Below are 24,537 nucleotides of genomic sequence, written 5' to 3'. Positions count from 1 at the left end.
TGTTGGCTGTTTTACAAAAGTAGTGGGGAATAATGTGAAGAAGCACCAAACAAGGACTAATTTGCAGTCCTATTGTGGCATTATGTCTTTAAAATGTAATTACACAACGTGCCCATTTCGAAGTGTGGTTAAATCCGTTTGCTTTATGTTAGGAAGCAGACACCTGCAGTGTGTTGCTGCTGCTTGGAAGCTGTCAGGCAGAATCAAATACATCCTACCGACAACACAGTGAGACAAACAATATAATCTGAAAAACAGCAGCTAGAGCGCTCCAAACTGCTATTCTTTACTACCTTTTTCAATGTTTTCTAACATGGTAACACGACGAGGCAACAACCGCTTTTTCCATGACCTGGGCTTCAGTCACCCTTGAAAACTCATGTTGCGCCTAGTTCAATCCTTAAAACACAAATATTGCCATTTTATATTCAACCATCTATGTCCTCATGTGGAAGTGTGTTAGTTATTGTCTTGAAAGGTTCTATTATTCTTACACCAATTACCAATAAAGCCGTCGTAGAAGGGTGGTTGTTATAACCACAAAACAGTGTGGCTGTTCTTGGACATGAAACACCAAGCAATGCTCACAATAAGTTATGTTATACTGATTTGTATAACACACTAATCACCCGAGAGGGTATCGAGGCAGGTGTGTAGGTGTGAGGTCCCCATGGTGTTTAGACGAAGAGCCAGGTCTTCAGCTTCTTGCGGAACTCAAGACGTGAGGTGAGGCTCTGATGTGTTGAGGAAAGTTGTTCCATGTCTTGGATGCGATGTAGGAGAATGAGCGGCCTCCAGTTTTGCTTTTGTCGAGTGAGGAGTGTGTGAGAGAGAGAGAGAGAGAGAGAGAGAGAGAGAGAGAGAGAGAGAGAGAGAGAGAGAGAGAGAGAGAGAGAGAGAGAGAGAGAGAGAGAGAGAGAGAGAGAGAGAGAGAGAAGGTGTCTGGTGTGTTGGTTAAAGTGTATGCGGTTGTTCAGGTATTCTAGTCCTGTGTTATGTAGGGCTTTGTATGTGTGTGTGAAAAGTCTGAATTGGCTGCGCTTGTGAATGGGGAACCAGGTAAGCCTCTTGAGGTGCGGTGTGGGCAGTCGAGTATGAGTCTTTCAGCTGTGTTCAGGATGGTTTGGAATCTGTGTAGGAGTTGTGGGGAGATTCTGTTGTAGAGTGTTGCAGGTGAGGAGTTGTGTGAAGGTCCTTCTTGTGTTCTGAGGCAACCATATGCGTAGGCTGTGGAAGCGGGAGTTGCACACTGAGTTGACTTGAGCTGTCATGTTGCGTTTGTCGTCTAGGATGATCCCTAGATTTCTTGCTTGGTCTGTGGGTCCTAGCTCCGACAGCCACCAAGTGGAGTCCAAAGGGGAGGTCTTGTTGCCAAGGACCAGCACTTCTGTCTTGCTGGAGTTGAGCTGCAGGCAGTTGGTTTGCATACAGTATGCTACCATGGTTATGCAGTTGGGGAAGTTGGACCTGGTGGTGGTTGTCTTATAAGTCAGGGAGAGGATGAGTTGGGTATCGGCGTAAGAGAGGATAGTGATGTCTTGTGATCGGATGATGTTGGCAAGCGGTGTCATGTATATGTTGAAAAGGGTGGGGTTGAGGGACAATCACTGTGCATATCAATCTCTTGGTCTCTGATGTGAAGGGTGAAAACCTGACCCTTCCCATGAAGAACATTAGGCAATCTAAGAATACAGGACTCATACCAAGTGCTATATATCGTTCAATGAACCCCATATCACAAGGCAACAGGTCAACATTTTAATTATGTGTTTCACTGGCTTTGTGAATAACACTCATTCAAGTAGGTCTCTCGCATGTAAGATAAAATGTATTCCCAAAATGGGCTCAGTGCAGGGCCAGACTGGCCATAGGAGGCACCAGGAATTTCCCTGGTAGGCCGGGGGCCGGTTTTAATCAAAATAATAATACTGAGGTTTATAAAGCGTAAACAGCTACCTCAACGACAGAGGTGTACCGGCGGTTGGGGGCCAGTTTTGTCACTTGGGGCCAGTTTTGCAGCAGTGCTGCAGTATCAGCATCCTGTAACAAAAGTGTGAGAGGTGCTTCTTGCTAGTAAACCCCCCAACCCCCTCCTCCCTCTCCCAGGGCCGGTCGAGCAGCAATCTGCCAGGGCTGGCTGCTGTTCCCAGTCCGGCCCTGGCTCAGTGCTAACTCTACTCTATCTCCCATGAGACCCAACTGTAATAGACTGGGTGATTCCAAACAGGTGGAAACCTAGATACTGTTAAACCAAAACCGTTAACAGTAAAACCCTCAACTGTAAGGGATCCGGCTCAAAAAATGGGTCCTGGGCCATTCTTGTTCCAAAGACACCTCCCACACACGAGATGTCGGGAGTTTAGATGAGGATGTTGCACTCCTTAATAGGAGTACCAAGCAATTGTCATTTCTTCAGTAGGGAGTAAACGAAAGGCTTACAAATTTGTATGTTTCTGCTCACTCACCTGTGTTGGTTCAAAAAAGTTACAGATCCTCTGAATCAGAAAACATCTGCACCATTAAAGAGGGGCTCATTGAATGGTGTGCCCCTGTGTTTTTGAGCTGGGAGCCAGAAACAAAAGCATATTTTCACAACTGTTAACACCATATTTATGCACTTATGAGCACAAGGTTTACCCAGTTGGCTTTCTCGTAAGCATATGGGCTGGTATAGTATAAGCATGGGAGTTTGACCCATTTTTGTTTTCTCATTTTTTTCCCTTCGTTTTTTTAATCTTTTCTTTTTTTCCACGGACTTAAGCAGTAAGTGTTCTGAATACGAGTTTTGTATACACCTCACTGAAAAATTCTCATTGCTCATTTTGCCATTTTTACACCATCTCAACACCATTTTCTGTATGTGATACTTTGTAGGACAGTGGGCCATATTCCATGTTCTAAACTCTGAGAGGATGAAGTCACAATTTACAATGAAAAGGTAAGTGCTTCCTATCTCTGAATTACAGAGGCGGCAATGAAAGGATATCAGCGTCAAGACAGATTCTAGAAAGAATTGAAAAAACAAGCTTTTACTAACCTCTAACCCCTTCCACCTACTCGTTTGACTCACCTTCTCCTCCTCTTCTGAACCACGTCAAACCGCTTCATTTTTTAAAACATTTTTTTTAGGGTTATGGCACAATTTTCGAATGACAATGACCTACAACACATTTGCAGCACAACCTTAAATACAGTCCAGTGCAGAAGGTCAAATTCATTCGAAGGTAAGGATCGATGAACGGGGAGGGACAAAGCTGAGATCTAGCAAACTATAGATCTGCGGGTCCTTCAAACCTGAAACGAGCTGGTGATCTTGAAACGTAATGTAAACGATGCTTAAGGTTCTGGGATTTGATCTAACGAAGGAGCAGAGTTCAAACAAGAGTTTTCAATACAGCTTCTAATTCAAGTGACAGCCTGGGGCACTGGAGTGTGCAGTTCTGAAACAGGTCTATTAGTAAATGCAGGAGGTTGGAGAGAACGGCATCGCTGAGAGGCAAAAGGCTAAGTGTGCAGTGCACTGCACAATTCATTTTTAATAGGAAACCTGGAAGAAAATGCTGAGCTCAATTCAAATCACAGAGGTGGAGAATAATGAGAAAAAAGAAATAGTTACTCACAGCCATTCCGTGGCCGAAGCCGGAGCCCGGCTGGGGGCTGGCGGCACTTATGTAGTTCCCCACGCCGGAGTCCTGGCCGGCGCTGCCGTAGATGTCTGCCACCGGGCCGGGGCTGTTGGCCCCCGGGAAGCCTCCTGGTCGGCCGGGATTGGTGCCTGCCGGGGAATTGGGTGCGCCAAAGTTGGGTTGAGCACTGTAGCTATTCAGGACTGGTGTGCAGAGAATAGAGCTGGGTATCAGGCTGGAGCCTAGCATGCACAGTTATAACAAAAGCCAAACACTATGAGAAACAGCCTGGGCTCGACTTCAACACTCACCAAGGCCATGCGAAGAAACAAGAGGCAGCACACTACTAATTCAAAGCATGGCACTCCAGTTAACAATGTGCAATACAAACAACAATATGGCATTCAAAGACTGTACATATTCATTTCAACGAATTATCACAAACAAGATATACACAGGGATGTGGCCATTTAGCATTTGATGCTCATGCATTAATAACATCGTTTTCAAGATCTAGGCACGTTGAAACAGCATTCGCATCCCATGCAAACTACAAAGGAACCAGTCCGAGACTGCATATTGTGTTAGTATGGATATTAAAACCTCACCGGGTCTCAAAACAGATTACGAAATTTGAGAAACCATTTTGAGCCACAAGAGGTTAAAGAGGGCGCAGAAATGGAAGATGGAATTACATGCTCATTCTGCTAAGACTATGTTACGGAGTTAAATATGGCTCAATGCGTTGCAACTAGATCCATCCCATGAGTATGATGGTGCTGGTGAATAGAATTTGGCAAAGATTTCAGAACCAGTACACCTGCTTTTTAGCAAACGCGCTACATTCATAGTAGTGTTTTATGCAATATAGAATAAAGCCATTCTTGAAGTACTTTTGTATATGACTGGTAAGTACAAGGTACTCACTTAAGAAATCCAGCAGCATTCCTGTTAGCAATGTAAGGTAACCTAACCATACCGGTGTATACTTCTACAATATTCAAAGCTGCCTATTAGCAGAACAGTCCCAGTGTGGCAGGCCACCTAGGCACTCTCTGCTGACAGTGCCCCGAGAAAAGGGACGCATACCAAGAGTGCGCATGCGCAAAGTATGACTGCGCTCGGAGCCTAGGCAAGGGGAGAAGGTAGGTCTAACAAAAAACACAAAGCAACACTACTCCCTCACAGACTTACAATTAGGACTATGGTATCCGAGTGAAGCCTCTGCAGAAGCTGCCAAACAAGTTGTAACTCAGAACCCTTATAGGATCTGAAGTCGGGAAACTTGTAGTGCCATAAACAGTCAGACAAATGTTTTTGACCTAAGGAGAGTGTTTTTCCCGCTAAACAAGTGTAAGTAAATCTAGGGGAAAATGGACAATAACAGAACTGAAAATTGGGAAATGACAACGTTGAAAACACCGCAAACGTGTGGATCGTATTGATGAGAACTGCGTTAAAAATTTCGAAAGTAAGAGATCATTGATACAGAGATTTGAAAATCTATTTGCAGGAAGATACTGAACAAATTGGGCAAATCAGGAAATTCAACTACATCTAAAAATTAGGACACAAATAGTGGAGAAATTGTTTCTTCCGCAAACAAATGCCCAACTCCAAGGGTTGACATTGCCTCAAAGCGGTTTCTTCTTATCTTAGCTTAGGTGTAATTTATAAAGCGCACTGACACCGAAGCTTCCTGGCGCTGATAGACAGAGCAAGTGAGGGTTAAGCACAGATGGCGAAGTTCTAGCTGAGGGTGGGGAAAAGATGAGTTTTTAACAGTTTTCTGAAGTTCAGGAGGGAAGGGGAGGATTTGATTGATAGAGGAAGAAGGTTCCAAAGCACAGGAGCTAGGTAAGAGAAGCGGCGACCACCGAATTTCTTAGTTTTGCTTTTAGGGGCAACTAGCAGATCACGGTGGGCTGAACGGAGGTTGCGTGTTGGGCAGTGAGGGCGGATGAGAGATCTAAGGAACATGGGGCCAGAGCAGTGAAGAGCTTTGAAGGTGAGGCATGCCACCTTAAAGGCGGCCCTTTGGTCAATTGGAAGCCAGTGGAGGCTGATGAGCAAAGGCTTGGCTGATTGCCATCTGGGGGTTCCATGGATCAAGCGGGCCGCTTGATTCTGGACAACTTGGAGACGTTGTAACAGGAATTGTGGAAGACCATGATAGATGGAGTTAGAGAAATCCAGACGGGAAAGTACAAGTGAGATGACAGTTTGGGTAAGTGCCGCGGGGGGAAGAAGGTGACGAACTTTGCGAATCCTCCGAAGTTGGTACATGCAAGAGGAGACAACCGCTCCAACTTGAGCTTTGAGGGAGAGTTCGGCGTCGATGATTACGCCCAGACTCTTTACTGTTTTAACTGGAGTAGGGGGGGCCAAACTCCGGAGGCCAGAACTGCGGGCCCCAGTAGGTGTGACTGAGTCCAGGGAGGAGGAGCTCGGTTTTACTAGGGTTCAACTTCAATTGGTTCTGGTTCATCCAGAGTTGGATGTGGATCATGGCTCCGTGGAAAGTTTTAATGGCATGGGGAGAATTGAGAGAGAAAATGATTTGTAGGTCGTCGGCGTAATTATAAGTGATAATGTCCCATTTCAGAAGGGACTGGATCAGTGACCGAAGATATAAATTAAATAAGAGCGGGGAGAGGGAGGAGCCCTGGGGGACTCCGCAGGACGTGGGAGTTTTTTTGGCACTGTAAGGACCCAGGCGGACCGCCTGTGTTCTTCCCGTAAGGAAGGATTTGACCCACTCAAGAGCAATGCCCTGGATGCCTGCCTGCTCGACACGGTGGAGAAGGATGTTATGGTCCACTGTGTCGAATGCAGCCGACAAATCCAGTAGGACGAGGGCTTGGGGGATCCCCGCGTCTGCGTTGCTCCCGAGTGTGTCAAGGACTGCCAGGATGACGGCCTCTGTGGAGTGGGCGGGTCTGAAGCCGGCCTGATTCGGCTCAAGATAGCAGGAGGATTCTATCAAATTTGACAGGCACCGGGTGACATGGGCCTCCATAAGTTTGGAAAAGTATGTCAGGAGGGAAATGGGGCGATAATTCGACGGCTCCGCAGTATCAGCGCCGTTTTTTTTAGAAGGGGTACTAGGATGGCAGTGGCGGTTTTACCATGGGGGCGTTTGGGCGCCGCCCCCCCTGCTTTCTCGCCGTGCGAGAAGAAGGCAGAAACAAATAGTAGTTATTTTATCTATAACTACCATTTGTTTCTGCCTGCCCTTCTTGCACGGCGAGAACGCAGTCAGCAAACTTACTTCCTGTTTACGAGTCGAGCCTCAGAGCAGGGGGGAGTGGCTTGGGGGAGTGGCTTGCCCACTGTTGTGAATACGGACTGTTTGGACAGCCTGAGAGGCTGTCCAAACAGACAGTATTAGCAACAGTGGGCAAGCCGCTCCCCCCTGCCTCCTCCCACTCTCCGTTCTAAAGCATGGAGACGGAATGACGTATTTAGGGCAGCCGGCCGAACCAATCAGCGCCGGCTGCCATGGAGGGGAGGGAGGCTGCCTGCAGCCTTTAGTGACGACTCTGACGACGAGGCATTTGAAATCCAGGATGGCGGGAGTCTGCAGTCTGGGGACAGGACTCGAGTCCGGAGACAGAGATGGAAGCCAAGGTACGTTTTTTTACATTTATTTTATTATTCGGGGCTGTTGTGATGGTTTTATTTTATTATTCTTTCTGAGTCAGTCTGTTAAAAACGGGGCTGTTGTGATGGTTTATTTTATTATTCCGAGTCAGTCTGTTATTAACGGGGCCGTTGTGATGGTTGGCGCCTAGTTAATGTTGCTGCTGAAGCACGAGATCACCACATTGTGCATTAAAATTCAGTGATTGCTGTTTTAAGAGTTCTGGCTGCGTATTTATTTAAAAAGTTACGATTGGACTAGCGCGATGCAGCGCGATTTATAGCTGCGTAGGTGGGCATTTACAATAATAAGTAAACAGAATCCATCTTTTAAGTGCGTAGTGCGCCCGTGCAAAGCTTTAGCAAATGTGGTTAACGGTGCTTTTTGTTCATTCAGATAATGTGGTGGGTTACTATTATTCGAAGCTGAAATTTCAATGTTGTTTAATGAACCGTGCATACAATAAAAAAATGCGTAATAGATTGCAAAGAATATTTCAATTGGTTTGGTGCTGAAACAATGCGTGAAGTAAATTGGACGCCTGTACGTGTGCAGCTTTGTGGATGCACCTGTAGTTTGTCGCTGGCTGGCAGAGGCGCAGAGCCGTCTGAGCTGCTAATGTGCGCCAGTAGAAGAGGCTCAATTAGTTGTAGCTGTCTGAGCAGCCTGTTTGCATTGCTTGTCTGTCGTCTGCAGTACGATTTTCATTTTACGCCCTACCACTTTCAAATGTCACCAGCCGCCACTGTAGGATGGCCTCCTTAAAGGAGATAGGACAGATGCCGCTGCTGAGAGATCTGTTAAGTAAATGTAGAATACAATCTAGCAAGTTAAGACATATGCTCCGCAGGACAGACGCAGGACAGACGGTGGACAGCAGTCATTCGGGGAGCCAGATTTCACGCGGGTGGCTAGTTCCGCTAGGGAGGTGGGATCTAGAGCAGGAAAGGTGGTATAAGTCGAGGAGTTGTTAGAGGAATTATCCGGTGGGGGTGACTGGGGAAGAGGAGGGATGGATTTTTTGTGACCTTTTCTAGAAAGAAGGAGTTCAGGGTGTCACAGGCCTCCTGGGTGGGGGTCTGGGCTGGTGGGGTTCTGTCATCTGTAGTTAGCTCGTTCAAGACTCTGAACACCTCCTTGGATTTGTCGGCTGCCGAGGAGATTCTGTTGGAGAAATGTTCCATTTTGGCCTGAGCGGATGGCTGCTTTCAAGTCTTTGCGTGCGGCCAGGTAGGACTGTCTGGCAGAGTCAGAGTAGTCATGTCTCCAGGTACGTTCTAACTGGCGTGTTTTTAGTTTCTGAGCTTTGAGGTCTTGTTCTAATCCATCGATGTCGTTGGAGTCGTGAATGTGAATGTCTGGACAGGAGTCGGCCAGGGCGGTGAGGAAACCCTGGGAGTTGTATGTGCTCCATTTCCGAGAAAGGCCACCGGCCATCAGGGGGGCAGGAATCTGACCGGCAACTGTGATGGTGGTGTCCACCAGACGGTAGTCAGACCAGACACAGGGAAGTATGTCTGGTGGGGACAGAGCCAGGTTACAGGTCCAGATCTGGTCCAGAATATGTCCCTTAATGTGAGTGGGTTGAGAGATATGTTGAGTGAGATTCAGATTTTTAAGCGTCTCAAAGAACTCAGTGGCATGGGGGCCGGCATTAATGTTGTCGAACCAATAGTTTAGGTCGCCGAAGATAGAGAAGCGGGAGTGTAGCGTTAAAAGGGTGGACAATTGTTCACTCATGATGGTGGAAAAGGAAGGCATAGAATGTGGAGGCCGGTATAAGAGGAGGAAAGTGAGGGGGCCGGTGTCAGTTTGCACGCTAATGAGTAAGTTCTCCACCTGAGGAAGGGGAAGAGAGTAGGAGGAGATAGAATTCAGGCGTTTAGATATAATGGCTGCTACCCCACCCCCAGGCCGGTCGCCGGGGCGGTCGGCGTGGAGAATATAATAATCAGGGGGGAGGGCAGCCAGAATATCCGGGAGAGATTCTGATGTAAGCCACGTTTCCGTGAGCAGAAGCATGTCAGGATTAGGTTTTCAGCAGGGCAAGGCTCAAAATCAACATATGGGGCAATATGAAGGGGAGACTGTTTGCCTAACAGAAAACACTAGGCGATAGTAGCCCCTTAAAGAATAAGAAGCATTAAACTCATTCTCCTGCCGCTCTGCTTTCAACCCCGCACCTTAAATGTGACAGTATTCTCAAATTCATTTTTCACAGCCTCAAAGTAATTTTCCTCCCAAAGAAAGGGAATAAATCCCTCCCATGTTATCAATTCAGCAGGAAGCCTCAATCATAGGAGAATCAACGCCGAAGGTTCGGACCCAGAGAGGGTTTTCTTATTCAAGGAAAAAAACCCTCAATGGTTGTAAGTAGCAGATGAAGCAAAACGGTGTATACAGTCGAGAGGGAGCATTTCCTTCTCTCTCGCGTATTTTTATTTGTCCGTGGCTTCCCTCTTGACTCCATTCAGCATCGAGAAAGTCTGCGCTGCAGCCTATTACTTGTTTGGAAAATTAGACACTTCCTAATGCATTACAACACATGCTAAGTATATATTAAACTCATTTAGGAACACAATGTCTAGTCTGGGGAATGCAATGCACTGCCTAACAAATTAAAAAGAACCCGATAAGTACAGCAATCGTATGGACAGAAATAATGGTGCACAGTAAATATGAGAAAATCATACAACGTAATCTAGAAAAAACATAATTTTTTCCAAATGGAAACTACCCATGCCATCTCGATTTGTGAAGTTTCTTTGTTTATCTAATTCAAGTGTTTAGATTATTATTTTTAATAACGTGATAACTCGACAAAATTTACAGCACGAATTAAGATCTTGCCTAAATAAAATGGCAGCTGTGGGCAAACCTATGAGCGGGCATGCAGGGTGCCGCCTTAAAAAGAACTGCAGCTCAAAATGTGCTTCTATGAGGTGCGGGGGCAGAGAGGCAAAGACTTACTATGATCAACTGGTAGATTGGTGCAGGTTAAAGCACACTGAAGATCAGATGGCGTGTTTTAAATTGAAATATTTGTCTTTCAAAATACAAAACAAATATAAAACAAGCTAGGGCCTATTGGCACTGTACTCAATATAGGGCGTTTCTATGGCGCTCATTTATACGGTTTTGAAGGGTCAGAGCAACCCAAGTAAAAGAACATTTTGTGCACTTGTTAAAATGATAAAAAAAAGTTCATGGACTACAGAGAGAAGCAGGCTTGATGGCGCCTGGCCTCTCTTTAGTCATCTGTTCATAGGTTAATAGGACAATAGTCATGATTTCAATAATTACATCACAAGCTAACTAGCAGACCTATGGCTGGCTTAACATGAAATAGCCTTGGTGCTCACTCGTTATTAGTGAACTAGGAACGTTACAAACACCAAGCAGTAGGTTTAACAGACTAACAAATCAGTGATTCAAGATCCGTGACTGCCAACATCTGCTACTTCGTGATTAAAAACTACGGAATAAATTAACTGATTAGGGACACTCCTGTGGATAAGCGGTGTGCAGACCAAAGAGTTTAGAGCTTTTTCAGAAATGCCATGGTATGCTTCAGTGTGGATGGTCAAGGACAACGTTTGAAGATAGGTCCCTGTTTGCAGCTTGACTGGGGGTTCAGTGCATGTTGCTACCACATAGGTGAAGAAAGTTACCACAAATCTAGTGCTACAATTCATTGCAGGAGCATTGTGGGCTGCATTTGTAAGAAAGACAGAGGGGTTTTCAAGGTGCCTCAGACAAGGACAAACGAGATGTAGCTCTTTGGGAGGTCAGCAAGACTAAATTGCAAAGGATGTATGATGGAACTATAACTGCCAAAACGACATACCTTTACGACGATACCTGAACAACGGCTTTTTTATTTTACCACAAATATGCCTTTAGCACAAAAATGTAAGTATTTTACAGTGAAGGATAAACACATACATATATGTATGTATATATATGATGGGTTTACACTTGCCTGTAAAAAGAAATTTACATTTTCATGGTAAAGGCATGTATGGTACAAACGTGTGCTAAAAACATTATAGGTATGTATTAACCATAAATATAGGTTTAATACTTACCTAATATACATGGGAATATTGCCTGGTACTATAAGTCTCAGATACTGGTCCCCACCAGTATAGTAGTTAAAATACATGAATAAATGCATTGAGAAACCACCACCAAAAACTGTAATTAATCTTGTGTTTCTTTATAACTTTCTGTATGCTTTCTTTCGATGATTGTTAATACAGCAATACAGCTGTATTAACTGATTCATCGAAAGAAAGAATAAAGAAAGATTCAAATAACGCAAGATTAATGACTTTTTTTGGTGGTGGTTTCTCAGTATAGTTGTGTATATATATATACATATATATATATATATATATATATATATATATATATATATATGTATATATATATATATATATACACACATATACACAACAAAAAACATACCATCATAAGTCGACAGAATCAATGCTATAATAACTTGATTGAGAAACTTTAATCCGACAATAATGTAATTGTGAAACAAGCAGACAAAGGGGGTAATATTGTTCTTTGGCACTGTGATGATTATGTAAATGAAGCCGAATTACAATTAGGAGACCCTGATTGTTACAAAAAGAGTAACATTACAGCAATAAAAGCGGCTTGGTCGGAACAGAATTCCAAATTGATGGCGTGGAGAAGTGGGGGATTCATCTCTAATGACGAATTCAGATATTTGAAGGAGGACTGTCCTGTGATACCGACCCTATATTTATTGCTGAAAGTTCAAAAGGACAAACAAACACCACCTGGAAGACCAATCTTATCGGCAATAAACAGTTCCACGGAGAACATTTTAAAATATATTGACTTTTTTTTACAAGAATGGGTAAAAATGTTGCCTTCTTATGTGAGAGACACAACAGATTTTATCTGTAAACTGAGTGAGCTAGAATGGGATGACAGTTATATTCTAATGACTCTAGACGTTACCTCTTTATATACGTCAATAAGACATTGTGATGGCGTAAAAGCCGTCGAGCACCATTTATCTAAACGACCTGAGAATTGTTCTAATTACAGTCGAATGATTGTGGGTATGTTGAAACTCTGTCTGGAACAGAATTATTTTGTCTTCAACGGACAGGTATATCAACAATTAAGGGGTGTGGCCATGGGGGCCTGTTTTTCCCCCAGCTTTGCGTGCTTGCACATGGGGCTGTGGGAGGAACGGGTCCTCATGGGGTCACATGGTGAGATCATGAGAACAAATGTTATGATATACCTGAGATATATCAATGACCTTTTCTTAGTTTGGAGAGGATCAAGATCTAGTGCTGAAGAGTTTGTAAAAATTTTGAATGTAAACTCTTTAAATTTACAATTCACTTCGCAAATAGACAATGTCTCGGTAAATTTTCTAGACGTGGAGGTTTTTGTTAGTGATCATAAAATAGGGACTAGACTACACAGGAAAAAGACAGCGGGGAACAAAGTACTCCACGCTACAAGTCAACATCCACGTCACCTCATCAATAGCATCCCCTACTGGGAAATGCTTAGATTGAGGAGAATTTGTAGCTCAGACAATGATTGTGAGACTGCCCAACAAGCTAGCAAACATCGCTTCTTGGAAAGGGGATATAAAGAGAACATTATAGACAAAGCCATCAGACGCACTAGGGCCATAAAAAGACAAGAGACCCTAATCCCCAAGACTAAAGAACTAGCAATAAACCCCGATAACACCCATATTAATTCAAGAATCATAGTCCCATACAGTCAGCAACACTCAGAAATTGAAAAGATCTTTTTCAAAAACTGGAACCTAGTAAAGGGGGATCCAATAATTGGAGGAGATGCCTCTATAAGACCAGAAATCACCTTTTGCAGGTCTCCCACTATGGCAGACGCCCTAGTGAGTAACAACCTGGAGACGGCCCTGACTGGAACATGGGAGGCCCTGAATCAGAGTTTCAGGAAATGTTCATTTTGTAAGGCCTGTCAATATGGGGTGAATAAAACCCTCTACATGAGTCCATTCAAGGAAAAACCTGTACCCATCACAAAACGCCTGACCTGTAAGACTGAGTTTGTAATTTACGTTTTGCAGTGCCCATGTGGCTTAAACTACGTAGGCAGCACGCGACCATCTGCACACAAACGTATACTCCAACACAGTAGAGCAATAACTGGCAAGGATCAATCTTACCCGGTAGCACGTCACTTTGAATCATTACATAATATTGATCCTAGTAGTCTCCAAAACTACCTAATCGACACGATATTACCCTTAAAACGTGGAGGGGATAGAGAGGGCAAATTGCGCCTCTTGGAGACCAGGTATATCTTAGAACTTAACAGCAAGAGCCCAGGAGGACTCAATGACCGGGAGGATTTACACACTTGCTTAAAAAAAATATGATGGTTATTTATATATATTTTTTATGATAATGTGTTTGTCTTTAATATAATTGATAACAGGTTTACAAGCTATTTTCGTTCGTATCTTTTCGTTGTGAGCACACAGTTACCTTTGACTCTGCTCTGAGTAAGGAAGCTAGGCATACCCCTGCTGATGATTGAGAAAAATCTAGTTCAGCTACAATAGGGAATTATGAACTTTTAAAATCTACGGTATCTAAAACTTCCACTATATCTGTGAAAAGGTTTTATAATAATGATGTAATCATTTTTCTATTTTTGCACTAGCACTTTATCCTAATCACTTTATGAGTATTTCACAGCATCTACCAAGGGCTTTTAAAAAGGATTATAAGAGGACTAGGCGATGGCTTCCCCCTTTTTTTGGATTAATTGCTCACTTGAGCATTTTCGAGAAATTGATTAACAACTGCATGAATTTTCGTGTACAAGTCTGATGATTTGAATGGTTTGAAATCTTCCCCACAAGGTGTATATACATGATTTTTAATGTATATATTTATATGTTTTTCTATAGAGTAATATATTTTTGATATTCATATTTATGTGTAAATAACTATGTATATATAACTATGATGGATTAAATTTTATGTGATAAATCCATGTGGGGATTGAGTAATTAGGCACTGCGCCCTCAATCATGTTTCAAATTCGGGACATTGCTAAATGGTTATAATATGCATTGTTCACTTTAAATGAAGCCCTACCTGCTACGCGCTCATTTTGAGTATTTAAACCCTTGTTTGCTTCATTGTCACGTCATGTGATCAAGCCTCGACTTGGAGGCGAAACGCGTCATGGCGGATGGCTGGCGAATGATTTGCACAATAAATCACTGAAGATTTTCACCGAATCTGGGCTAACTCAGCATTGTTCTTTTCTGGGGAGGAAAGACTTTGGGATAACGGTTTCGTTATATATATATATATATATATATATATATATATATATACAAGACCAAGGTTCCCCCTCTAAGAAGAACGACACAGGCTGCCTTTGGATGCTTCAAGTCGATTTATTTAGGGCACAGAATCGGCAGCTCCCCACCGACGCGTTTCGCCACTAAGGCTTGGTCACGGTTATATATATATACATACATACATAAACACTCACACAAACACACGTTTATACACACACACACGCAACACTCACTTGTGAAATACTTACATTTTCGTTGTAAAGTCGCTTGTGTTAAAGGCATATCCGTGATGAAAAATGTAGTTGTAAAGATTTTAGTTCTAAAGATGCATTTGTTGTTCAGGTGTCGTGAAGGCAAGTCCCCGTTCCAGCATCGTCGTAAATGCTGTTTCCCAATAGCAAGGCATCGTTTTGGCTGTCATCCAGGTAGAGGCATGCTAATCTGCCCAGAGAAAGGGCTATCTAGGTAGTTGGAGTAGTGAAATCATGAGTGGATTATAGGTGCGATTACTGCCTAGCAGTATCAAAGGGAGGATATGTCAGGATATCTGTCGCCAATAACAAGCCCAGTCTTAAAGAAGACTACCACAGGCCCAGAAATTCTGGTTAACTGCAGACCTATATCTAGTCCTTGGTTAGAGAAGGCAACAGAAAAACGCACGGCTATTCAGCTTACACAATACCTAATTTAGAAGTTGCTGCTAGATTTCAAAGCTGGAAATAGGAAAGAAAGGAAAATGCTAAAAAATCCTGACAACATACATCGTATACTCGACGGTGAGAGCTGCCTGCTGGTCCTATTACAACTGTTAGCAGCAGTTGACACCACAGATCATTATAAGTTAATCAACAGACAAAAAACAATATGGGTCTCGGGAATATAGCACTCAAAGGGTTTCAATAAATAATATGTTGATTCACTCAGTTATGTAAATTGTAAATCTACACCCCCTATATAGAACCAATGACATGCTGAGTCCTGCAAGGTTCCACCCTCTCCGTACTTATCTTTGATCTATACTTAGAATTATTAAGCATGAAAATGAAAGATTTCAGCATTAGACTACAGAAATACGAATATGACATGCAACTATATTTAAAATGTTCATTCATCCAAGTCATCATCACACTACAGGATGGACAGCAAGCAAAGATTACAAAATTGAGTGACAGAAAACTGTCAAAGTAAACCTGCAATAATAATAAATAAAAAACAATCATACTGCTGTTTCTCGAATCCAATGAAATAATAGATACAAATCTGATCTTGGAAATGAAAGATTTCACCACCTCACTATCTACAACAATGCAATCCCTTGTTTCCTCAGTCGACTCACCACTAGCTATTTTCTCCAGCATCAATGAAGTTGCATAATCGGCCAATATCTATCTCCATGCGCTAAAAAAAATAACCTCCTCCTAAGGAACGCACACGAGGACAGCTGCACACGCTCTATTTCCAGAATCGACGTTGGCAGCACTACTATGGTTTCTCTACCCTCTAATATACGATCACCAATAAAAGTAACATTCCACTCAATGTATCATTAATATGTTAGCACAAAAAGTCAAACCTCAACTCTCCTTTTCGGAGGAAACTCCATTGGTCTTTGGTAGAGTAGTGAATAAAATGTCAAATGAGGTGCCTCAATTTCAAAGCACTGCACCTAGGAAGCCCCAGTTCCCAAGTATCTAATGACTATATCTGGTGAAATGACAGTATACATGTTAACACGATTCACCCAGAAGCACCTTAAATCTGAACTCAAGCACTTAAAACAAGTATACTACCGTGCACCTACAATTCGAACTCTTTACCAGAATAACTGAAAATATCAATGGCCATCTTGGAGTTAAGAAACCATGAATCTTTCCAAGTTTCACTTGCCTCCATGTCTCTCTTAACTAGAGTAAGAAAAGAAATGATGACCATATTGTCTCATCTAATCTGTTATTTATAAATTCATCACGGACAAGTATTCGGTCTATCCTTATCTGCTAGTGATAGTTATATGCAGACACCGACCCATACACATTCTATCCATTCCTATCCTACATGGGCGTCTTTTAGAAATTTCCTCTTAATACATGAATATGCAGAATGGATCATTTAGATGCCTTCTCACGGCTATTTCTGTAATTGAAATTATAGTTGATTGTTTTTTGCAAAGCACTCATACTGGTCAGGTCAGCAGCCCTATATATAAAACAAAATGTAGAGCTACGCACTGGGTGCAGAGTACTGTCCAAAGAACTGACTTCTACATTAAGACGTTTTTGGCTCAAACATTTGATTAAGTGATGTATGTGTAGTAGCAGTATTTGGATTGATGGGAGGTTAGTATCATGCATGATAATTAAACATTTTAGACTTATGGAGTTTAATAATGCTCTTGCTGTTCATGTTTTTATGGTAGACGGACCGGTTTCTCAGATGTGGTACTAGAGTTAAAGTTGGTGATGCACAGATATTCACGACTTATCCCCAAGAGACAGCAGAGGTGTAAGATTAAACTAAAAAAAGGCCAATGTGATGCTTAAAGTGGTTCAAGAGAGACATGAATGAATATGGTCAAGAACAGTTTTAGTCAAATTTATAGAGATCTGGGAAATGGACTCGAGCTAGGAAGGACAGAGCCCAAGAATCATACTACTGCAGAGGCAGGGAAGTAGGATCGTATGGAGTGCAGGTGCAGTCGGCCAGGAAGCAGTCCAAAAGGAATGTATTTTCTTTGTTGGCTATGTCAAGGGGGTCATCTCATATTGCAAAGAGGGCTGTTTCAGCATTCACCCTCCTGTGCTGATCAAAAATCAGGTTAATGGCGCAATAAGAGCACAACTGTGGAGATGAGGCTAAAGTTTACCTAGCGGATCTACGACACATTATGAAGGACTACAAAGGTACTATAGTTGGTTGAGATTTTTGTGTTAAGTGCAGCTTTCTGAGTAGGGGAGCGTAGACGGCACACTTGAGGGTGACTGAAACTATTATTTCTTCGAAACGCAGGTTATGTGTAAGATTAAGATGTCTTTATGCACTTACATATTCTGGGTCAGAGGTTAACACATGGACTTTCGAGGTGGAGGTTTTGGGGAAGTCTGTGTAAGGAAAGGCAGAGATTGGTTACTGGTCTGTTTCAGCAATCATTTGTCGCTTTTTTATCAAGGGTGTTGGTTTTTTCATTGAATGCCTAGTGCAGATTGTGGGGATTTTGTGAAACAAGGATGAATGGAACTAGGTTGGTAGTATTTAAATCTTAGGAGATTAATCTAAACAATTAGTTGGCAAGGTTTGCTCATTTGCGAGACTGGCGGTGAAGTGGTCTTACTATGCAAACAAATGGCTTCATAAGGCACAGAGGCAGTACTGTACTGTTCAAGACTGCATATGCTTGGCAACCTTGCCCAGGATGGTGCATATCTTCAGCATTTCTGTTTAAGAGCGTTATTAAAACAGTTCATGGTGTACTAGAAAATGTTTAAGAAAGACAGAGACCAATTCTGTGGTCTGACGAATGCTGCTATTGAGAGATTGCAGTATTTTTTGTGGAGTGGTAATGACATTATGGAAAGTTTGTAGAGTGATAAAGATAAACTTCTATAGGAATTCAAAGCAGCAGGTGCTTGCTCGTAGTGTTTTTGCTGATAGCTGGGTTCAGCGATACTGGTAATGGACTGGCACAAGTAACTACTGGACTGCACTGCAACGATATTGCCTCAAAGTTTCAACACTTCAAAAAAAAACTCACACTGCTTAATTATTGGTTAATAGTTAAAAAAAGAACACAAACCAAAATATATTTATGTAAGGACACTGAGAAAGGGATGAACAGTAAAATGCTAATGGTTAGGGGTAAAGAATATAGAGCAAAGAGGACTAAGGGTATATATTTAAGGGTTGAGCTCAAGGGTTGAAGGGCTAGAGGTATGTGGCTAAGGGAATGAGGTTAAAGGTATAGAATTAAGGGAATGTAAGACAATGTTATAGGCTTCGAGGATATGAGGTATGGAGTTAGGAAAATAATTTTAAGGGTTTGGCGCATGTGTATAGAGGTTTGGAGTACAGGGTTGAGCTTGGAGGTATAGGGTTTTAGGGTACAGGGTACTGTGTTCAGGTTGACACTATAAGTTTTGGTATAGGTATACGTTCGGGATATACAGGGATGGGTTAAGGTTGTTTAGTAAGTGAATTAGTCTAAAGTTATATGGTTAAGGCTTCTGGGTACCGGAGTTAGAGCTTAAGAGGATACTAAGTAAGTATAAAGGGATAATTTCATTTTTAGTGTCACAGCTGGAATAGGGATAACCCCTACAATGAAAGTTGGGACTAAGCTTACATCAAGATATGTGGCTGGTAGCTATTTTCAAGGTTTCTGTAGAAGGAAGAAAAATATGTGTTCCTTTTCCACAGTTAAACTTCACTTAATTGTAGGGCTGCTGGTGGGGAGTCTCTCGAAGGGGCGTGGCCTATGTAATTAAGAGCGTGGCTTAAAACCACGCAAGACAAAAATCTGTAGTTAGCATAGTGAGCCGCACGACTTGTAAGTTTGATGTTACTTGTTGTATCATATATCTGGATGCAATGACAGAGCCAGCAAAATACAAGTCAGGACTATTGGCTTTGTCAACGGCTGTTACTAACTTCAAAAAGAGAAGGGAAATCCTGAGAGAAAATGGCTCTCTTTAAAGGATTTCCCTTCCTCCTACAACGCAGCTCACCTGGCATGACGTCATGCCTTGACCTCCACTACTCAGTAGTGAGCAAAATGAGCATGCGCACATCGATGTGCATGCTCTCACTGCAGTCCAAGAAAAAAAAAAAAAAAAAAAAAAAGAAAATGGACTACCTTTGCGAGGCCTGATAAATAGAGTCAGACAGAGACCCGTTTTGAGGCCCCCCTGAAAATAACTGCCGGTGCTCAGACAGACCCGGCCCACTTAAAGCCCTGCAGCACGACAATGCATTGGCACCTGGAGGGGTCGGCTCTGAGCTTCTCTGTGCCTTGTGAGTGGTGTGCGGCATCCCAGCTGACGGGTTCTATCTCCAGGGGAGCCAGGAATCCCGGGCCCGGTGGCAACGATTGAGGCTGGGGTTCGATCGGACGATTCCTCCTTGTGGTCCATCGGGTGAGATTTAGAGCGGGGGTTGCTGTCTTGGAACTGCTGGGGGCCACGATCCCAGAGGGGGTGCCGGGGGGGGGCTAGTGGAGCTGCTTCCACTCGGTTAGCCCGACCTGTACTGAACAGGTAAAGTTAAACAGCACCCTGTGTCCCTCAGTACCTGGGTATGGGTATATAAACAAAAACAGTGGTTCTATCGGGCATACAAACTATTTCTTTTATAAAGAATTATTTCCTTTACGTATTGTGCTACAACCTTCATTAATGGTATCCGAAATTCTTTGACCCCATGGAACACATAGCAAAGAACACTGACACAAATTGATGGGTATTCTGGTGTTTTATATAAATTAAAGCATTTATATATATACTCGCACATTTATAAACAAGGCTGTCAAAGCAAGGTGAAGCTTACAGTGGTGTACACTAAAGTGACATTTGTGCTCAGTGATAGGACATGGTGTGTATATATATATATATATATATATATATATATATATGTATATATATATATATATATATCATCGAGCAAATGTCCCAAGATGAGAGGAGCATCCGTAGCTGGTGCCGGCGGCAAGGTTCAGGACACCCTCGCGGTAATTACTTTCAGCAATAACTTCTCAAAAGAGAAAAACGCCGCACACTACTTCGTTAGTTGAATTATTGGTTTATTTTCTGTAGGTTCCCCACCTACGCGTTTCGGACATGAATCTGTCCCTGATCACGGTAACAAACAATAGTCCATCATTACTGTTTACATTAAATACCTGTAGACACCACATGGCTGTTAGGATGCATTGTGGGCTCAGTAGTTTATGGATCAGTGTGATTCCTAACAATGCGCTGGGAGTTCTCGGATCGCGGCATTTACGCGACCCAATTAGAGCTCTTAAGTGATTTTGGGGAGTGATTGCCAATGCACACGATATTTGTCCCAGGGACTATTATAATCATGTGGCTGGTTTCGCTCACGATGGATTGCGCAAATTATCACTGCTAAGGGAATAACGGACTGAGTGTCCATGTTATCATTAGTGGCTGAGTGCCTACGAGTTCCATTGTGTCGTTTCATGCTTTGATCAACAGTGGTCACAGGGCAAAGATAATTGAAACATTTTTCTTTTTATACATGTCACATGCATTGAATTTGAATTGTCTGTTTTTAGAAACAAAGATTTACTGATTATCATAGGTATATTTCTCAAAAAAGTGTTCTGATTGTCAAAATTATAAGTGTACGTAAAGTTCCTCATCGGCGTTGAGGCCCCACGGGCTTCTGGTCTTAAATCTTATAATTAGCTTTGATTCAAGCCTTCTCAGTCTGGTTACACGATCACCCCCTCTCTCATTTTCACCAACCATAGCAATTCCAGCATATTTCATATCTTTCCAGGTTTTTCCTGGATGAGTTTTTAGATGTTTAGCTGTTGCGTAGGTTGAGTCATTGTTCTGGATAGCTCTGGTGTGTTCAAGAATTCTCTTTTTAAGTGGACAGATTGTAGAACCAATGTATTTCTTTCCACAAAAACACTGTATTTGGTAGACCACAAATTGTGACTCGCATGTTATTTTATCCTTGATCACAAAAGTTCTTCCCCTCGGATCTGTTAAGGTTTTGATGTTTTGACCAATTTTGCATGCTTTGCATGTCGTGCATTTACTGAAGCCCAGTTGTCTTTTTTCTAGCCAGCTCTGAGTTTTTATTTTCCTAAAGTGGCTGTTCACTAGTGTGTCTCGAATGGAAGGAGCTTTGCGATATGCGACCAAGGGTTTGTCACCAATTAAAGTACCTATCTCAGTGTCTTTTTTGAGCACATTCCAATATTTTGTTAGAATTTGTCAAATTTTGTAACTTTCCTTGGAATAGGTTAAAATTAGTCGTGGTTGGTCTTCTACCGTGTTGTTCGCTGTGGATTTTTGCCTTGCTACCAATGTTTCAGCTCTTGACTTGGCTCTTGCTTTTTGTTCTCCTTTTATTATATCTGCGTGTTTGTATCCACGTTTGGAAAATCGATCTTTGGTTTCTTTGAACTTGTTTTCCATTTCATTCTCTTCTGAGCAGTTCCTTTTCATTCTTAAAAATTCCCCATACGGGATACTTTTTTTCAATGAGGTAGGGTGAAAGCTGGTTCCGTGTAGTACACTATTTGTTGACGTTGCTTTCCTGAAGACAGTAGCTTCTAATTTGTTGTTTTTAACATAGATTTTCGTGTCCAGAAACTCGATTTCATTTTTTTGAATATTCGAAGTGAATTGTAGTCCAACTTCATTTTCATTCAGGATGTCAATATACTCGGTGAGTCTTTGTTTCGTCCATTTCCAGAGGAGGAACAGATCATCTATAAATCTCAGCCATATAACCACGTCCGTGGTATATGGTTCGTTTTCTTCTCTCCAAGCTATGTTTTTCTCCCACCATCCCAATCAATCATTTGCACCCAGAGTCTTGGTAGATTTGGACCATAGGAAGTCAAGGTGGGTCTTCATCAGGACAGGTGTGGGGGAGTAGGGAATGGCAGCCCTCAGTAAATCACAGAATCAATCGTGATTTGTAGGTCATCCTTCAAAGTAAACAATCGGTTTGATCAGCTGTGGTCTTGCTGCCGGCGTGGGAGATCTGATGTGATTAAACAACTTTCTAAATGCGCTGAGAAGTTCTAATCAGAGATGCGAAGCCAGGCGTGAGTCCTGTGTCGATGTTGACCTGCCTACTCGCTGGGGTGCCTAAATGGGCATCTGCCAACATAGGCCTACATCTGTGGAGGACTTGGAGAAGTGTGGGTCTCTCACCTGGTACAACATACACAGACTCAGGGGCTCCGGAATTGTTCCCCTCCCTGGGGAAAGAGCTTATGCCACATAGCTAAGTTTGGCTCAAACACACATGGGGCTGGTGGTCCTGGACACTGTTGTGGCCATATTGTCTTTATGGGGAAGCCGAAAGCTAAAGTGGCAGACGCCCAGCCTAGATCGGGTGAGCCTTCCCAACCCCCTCTTGTGAAGACAGGTGCCCTGTTGAACTCCATACATCTCCACCTAGATAAGATACTTGCCACCACAGCAGACACCAAAGACACCCTCCAACAAGACATTAGTAAGGTATTAATGCAGGCTGAACACCGCAAGTTGGCTGACCAGGTTAAGGAAGTGGAGACCTCCGTGGGTGTACTGCAGCCAGATAATCATGACTCTAGGTATAGAGGGTCTGACGGACAGGGTGCGCATCTTGAAACATTGGACTAAAGAAGCAAAAGGACATAACCACAAAAATAATATACAGGTAGTTGGCCTTCCTGAAGGAACGGAGGGAGGAGATATGGTGAGATATCTTGAACATTTGCTTTAGTCAGAGGTTGCCCCGAATCATCTTACTGCCTTCTTAGCCTTAGAGCGCGCCCATACAGTGCCAGCCTTCCCGCTGCTACTAGGTCACTCGCCCCGCCCGGTGGTGATAAGGCTACTCCATTATAAAGACATACGTATTGTATGCGTCAGTAGTGGCAAGGTTACTCCATTATAAAGACATGCATACATATACTTTAAAGGGAGCGAGCGGGTAGCCGCTTCACGGTGGACAACAGTAAAGTGTTCCCTGACTTCATAGCTGCAGTGCAAATTAGACGTTCTTCCTTCCTGGAAGTAAAGAAAGCCCTCAGAGTGGAAGGCTTGCATATTCTTTGATGTTTCCTGGCAAACTCAAAATCATACTTGATGGAACTGCTTACTTCTGTGACAATCCAGGTATGGCATGGGACTGTCTAAAGGCCTATATAGCTAGGTGAACTCTGCTGGCGGCCCGATCCAAGACGGGAGCACACAGACAGACCGCGGAAGAGCTCACGAAGGGCTCTAGGTTGCCGCGCACTGAAAAAAACGTGCCCTTCACCTACTGAACAGGAGCTGGCAGCTGCACTCCAGGCTGTGCCTGAGATTGCAGCAATGGGGAAGTCAGACTCTGAGACTAGCACCCCTTTAGACCGAAAGTCGGTTACCTCAGTCTGGGAGTTCACTGGTAGATGGTACTGCTCTGCAGTCCGTGGACGACCTGATCTGAAGTGCTGGGTTACTGACAAAATGGCTAACTGGCAGCTCTGGGTCAAGGTGGTGATTTTGTACTACTGGGCGCTGGGTTATGGAAGTTCAAGTTTATGGGACACTGCCTATGATTTTGATGAATATTATTATATGGCCCAGGAACGAGAGTACCTTGAATGCAGAGTGTGAGCAAGGTCAAGTGCTGAGAACAGAGTTTGAGACCAGCAAAGAACTGGCTTAAGCTACACATCATGGCCTACCCCTCCCGGATTGGCCCCTGCCAGGAGATTGGAGGCGGCGCTCTACTGACACTGTATTCACTTTACATGTTTGGGTGGCCAGCCATTGCTGAGCCGCTCTTGGGTAGGGGAGCTCACAGTTAGGGTTCTTATGGTTTATCTTGTAGATTGCACTGTATGTTGATGTAGGAGGGCTTGTCCCTGGATTGTGCCTGGAAGGAACGCATGGGACGATCATACTGTTCCATCGGATGCATGGTCAGCATTGTACACCAACATTCTTGTCCTGGAATATCCAGGAGATGGGCTCAGCAGGTGGCTATTTTGCAAGAGACTCATCTTGCCAGGGGTGAAATTGAACGATTGCGATGAAGATGACGAGGCCTGTTGTATGCTAACTCTTATTCTGCCTATGCATAAGGGGCACTAATCTCATTTAGAGCAGGACGCCCGTCAAGCTTATTCACTCCACCATCGACAAGGAGAACACTATGTCCTACTTAAA

General features: G+C 43.2%; 1 protein-coding gene across 7 annotated transcripts in view; it reads right to left on the bottom strand.

Annotated features, from left to right (window-relative positions):
• The window catches only part of MSI2 (musashi RNA binding protein 2), a 1,814,765-nt gene that overhangs the window by 82,770 nt on the left and 1,707,458 nt on the right, over positions 1–24,537 (bottom strand). For 4 of the 7 annotated variants that reach the window (XM_086954835.1, XM_086954834.1, XM_086954836.1 and 1 more), the window contains one exon: positions 3,621–3,829. The exons of 1 other annotated variant lie outside the window; for it this stretch is intronic. In XM_086954835.1, the coding sequence (XP_086810961.1) occupies positions 3,621–3,829 (209 nt within the window). Of the gene's footprint in view, positions 1–3,620; positions 3,869–24,537 lie in introns of all 7 variants that reach the window. 2 more of the 7 variants (XM_086954832.1, XM_086954833.1) reach the window with 1 other exon arrangement.

This window comes from Lissotriton vulgaris, chromosome 2_1, assembly GCF_964263255.1.
Source record: "Lissotriton vulgaris chromosome 2_1, aLisVul1.2, whole genome shotgun sequence".
In the NCBI taxonomy this organism is placed as follows: Eukaryota; Metazoa; Chordata; class Amphibia; order Caudata; family Salamandridae; genus Lissotriton; species Lissotriton vulgaris.
The sequence above is the reverse complement of the archived record's forward strand: the minus strand, read 5'-3'. Positions and strand labels throughout refer to the sequence as shown.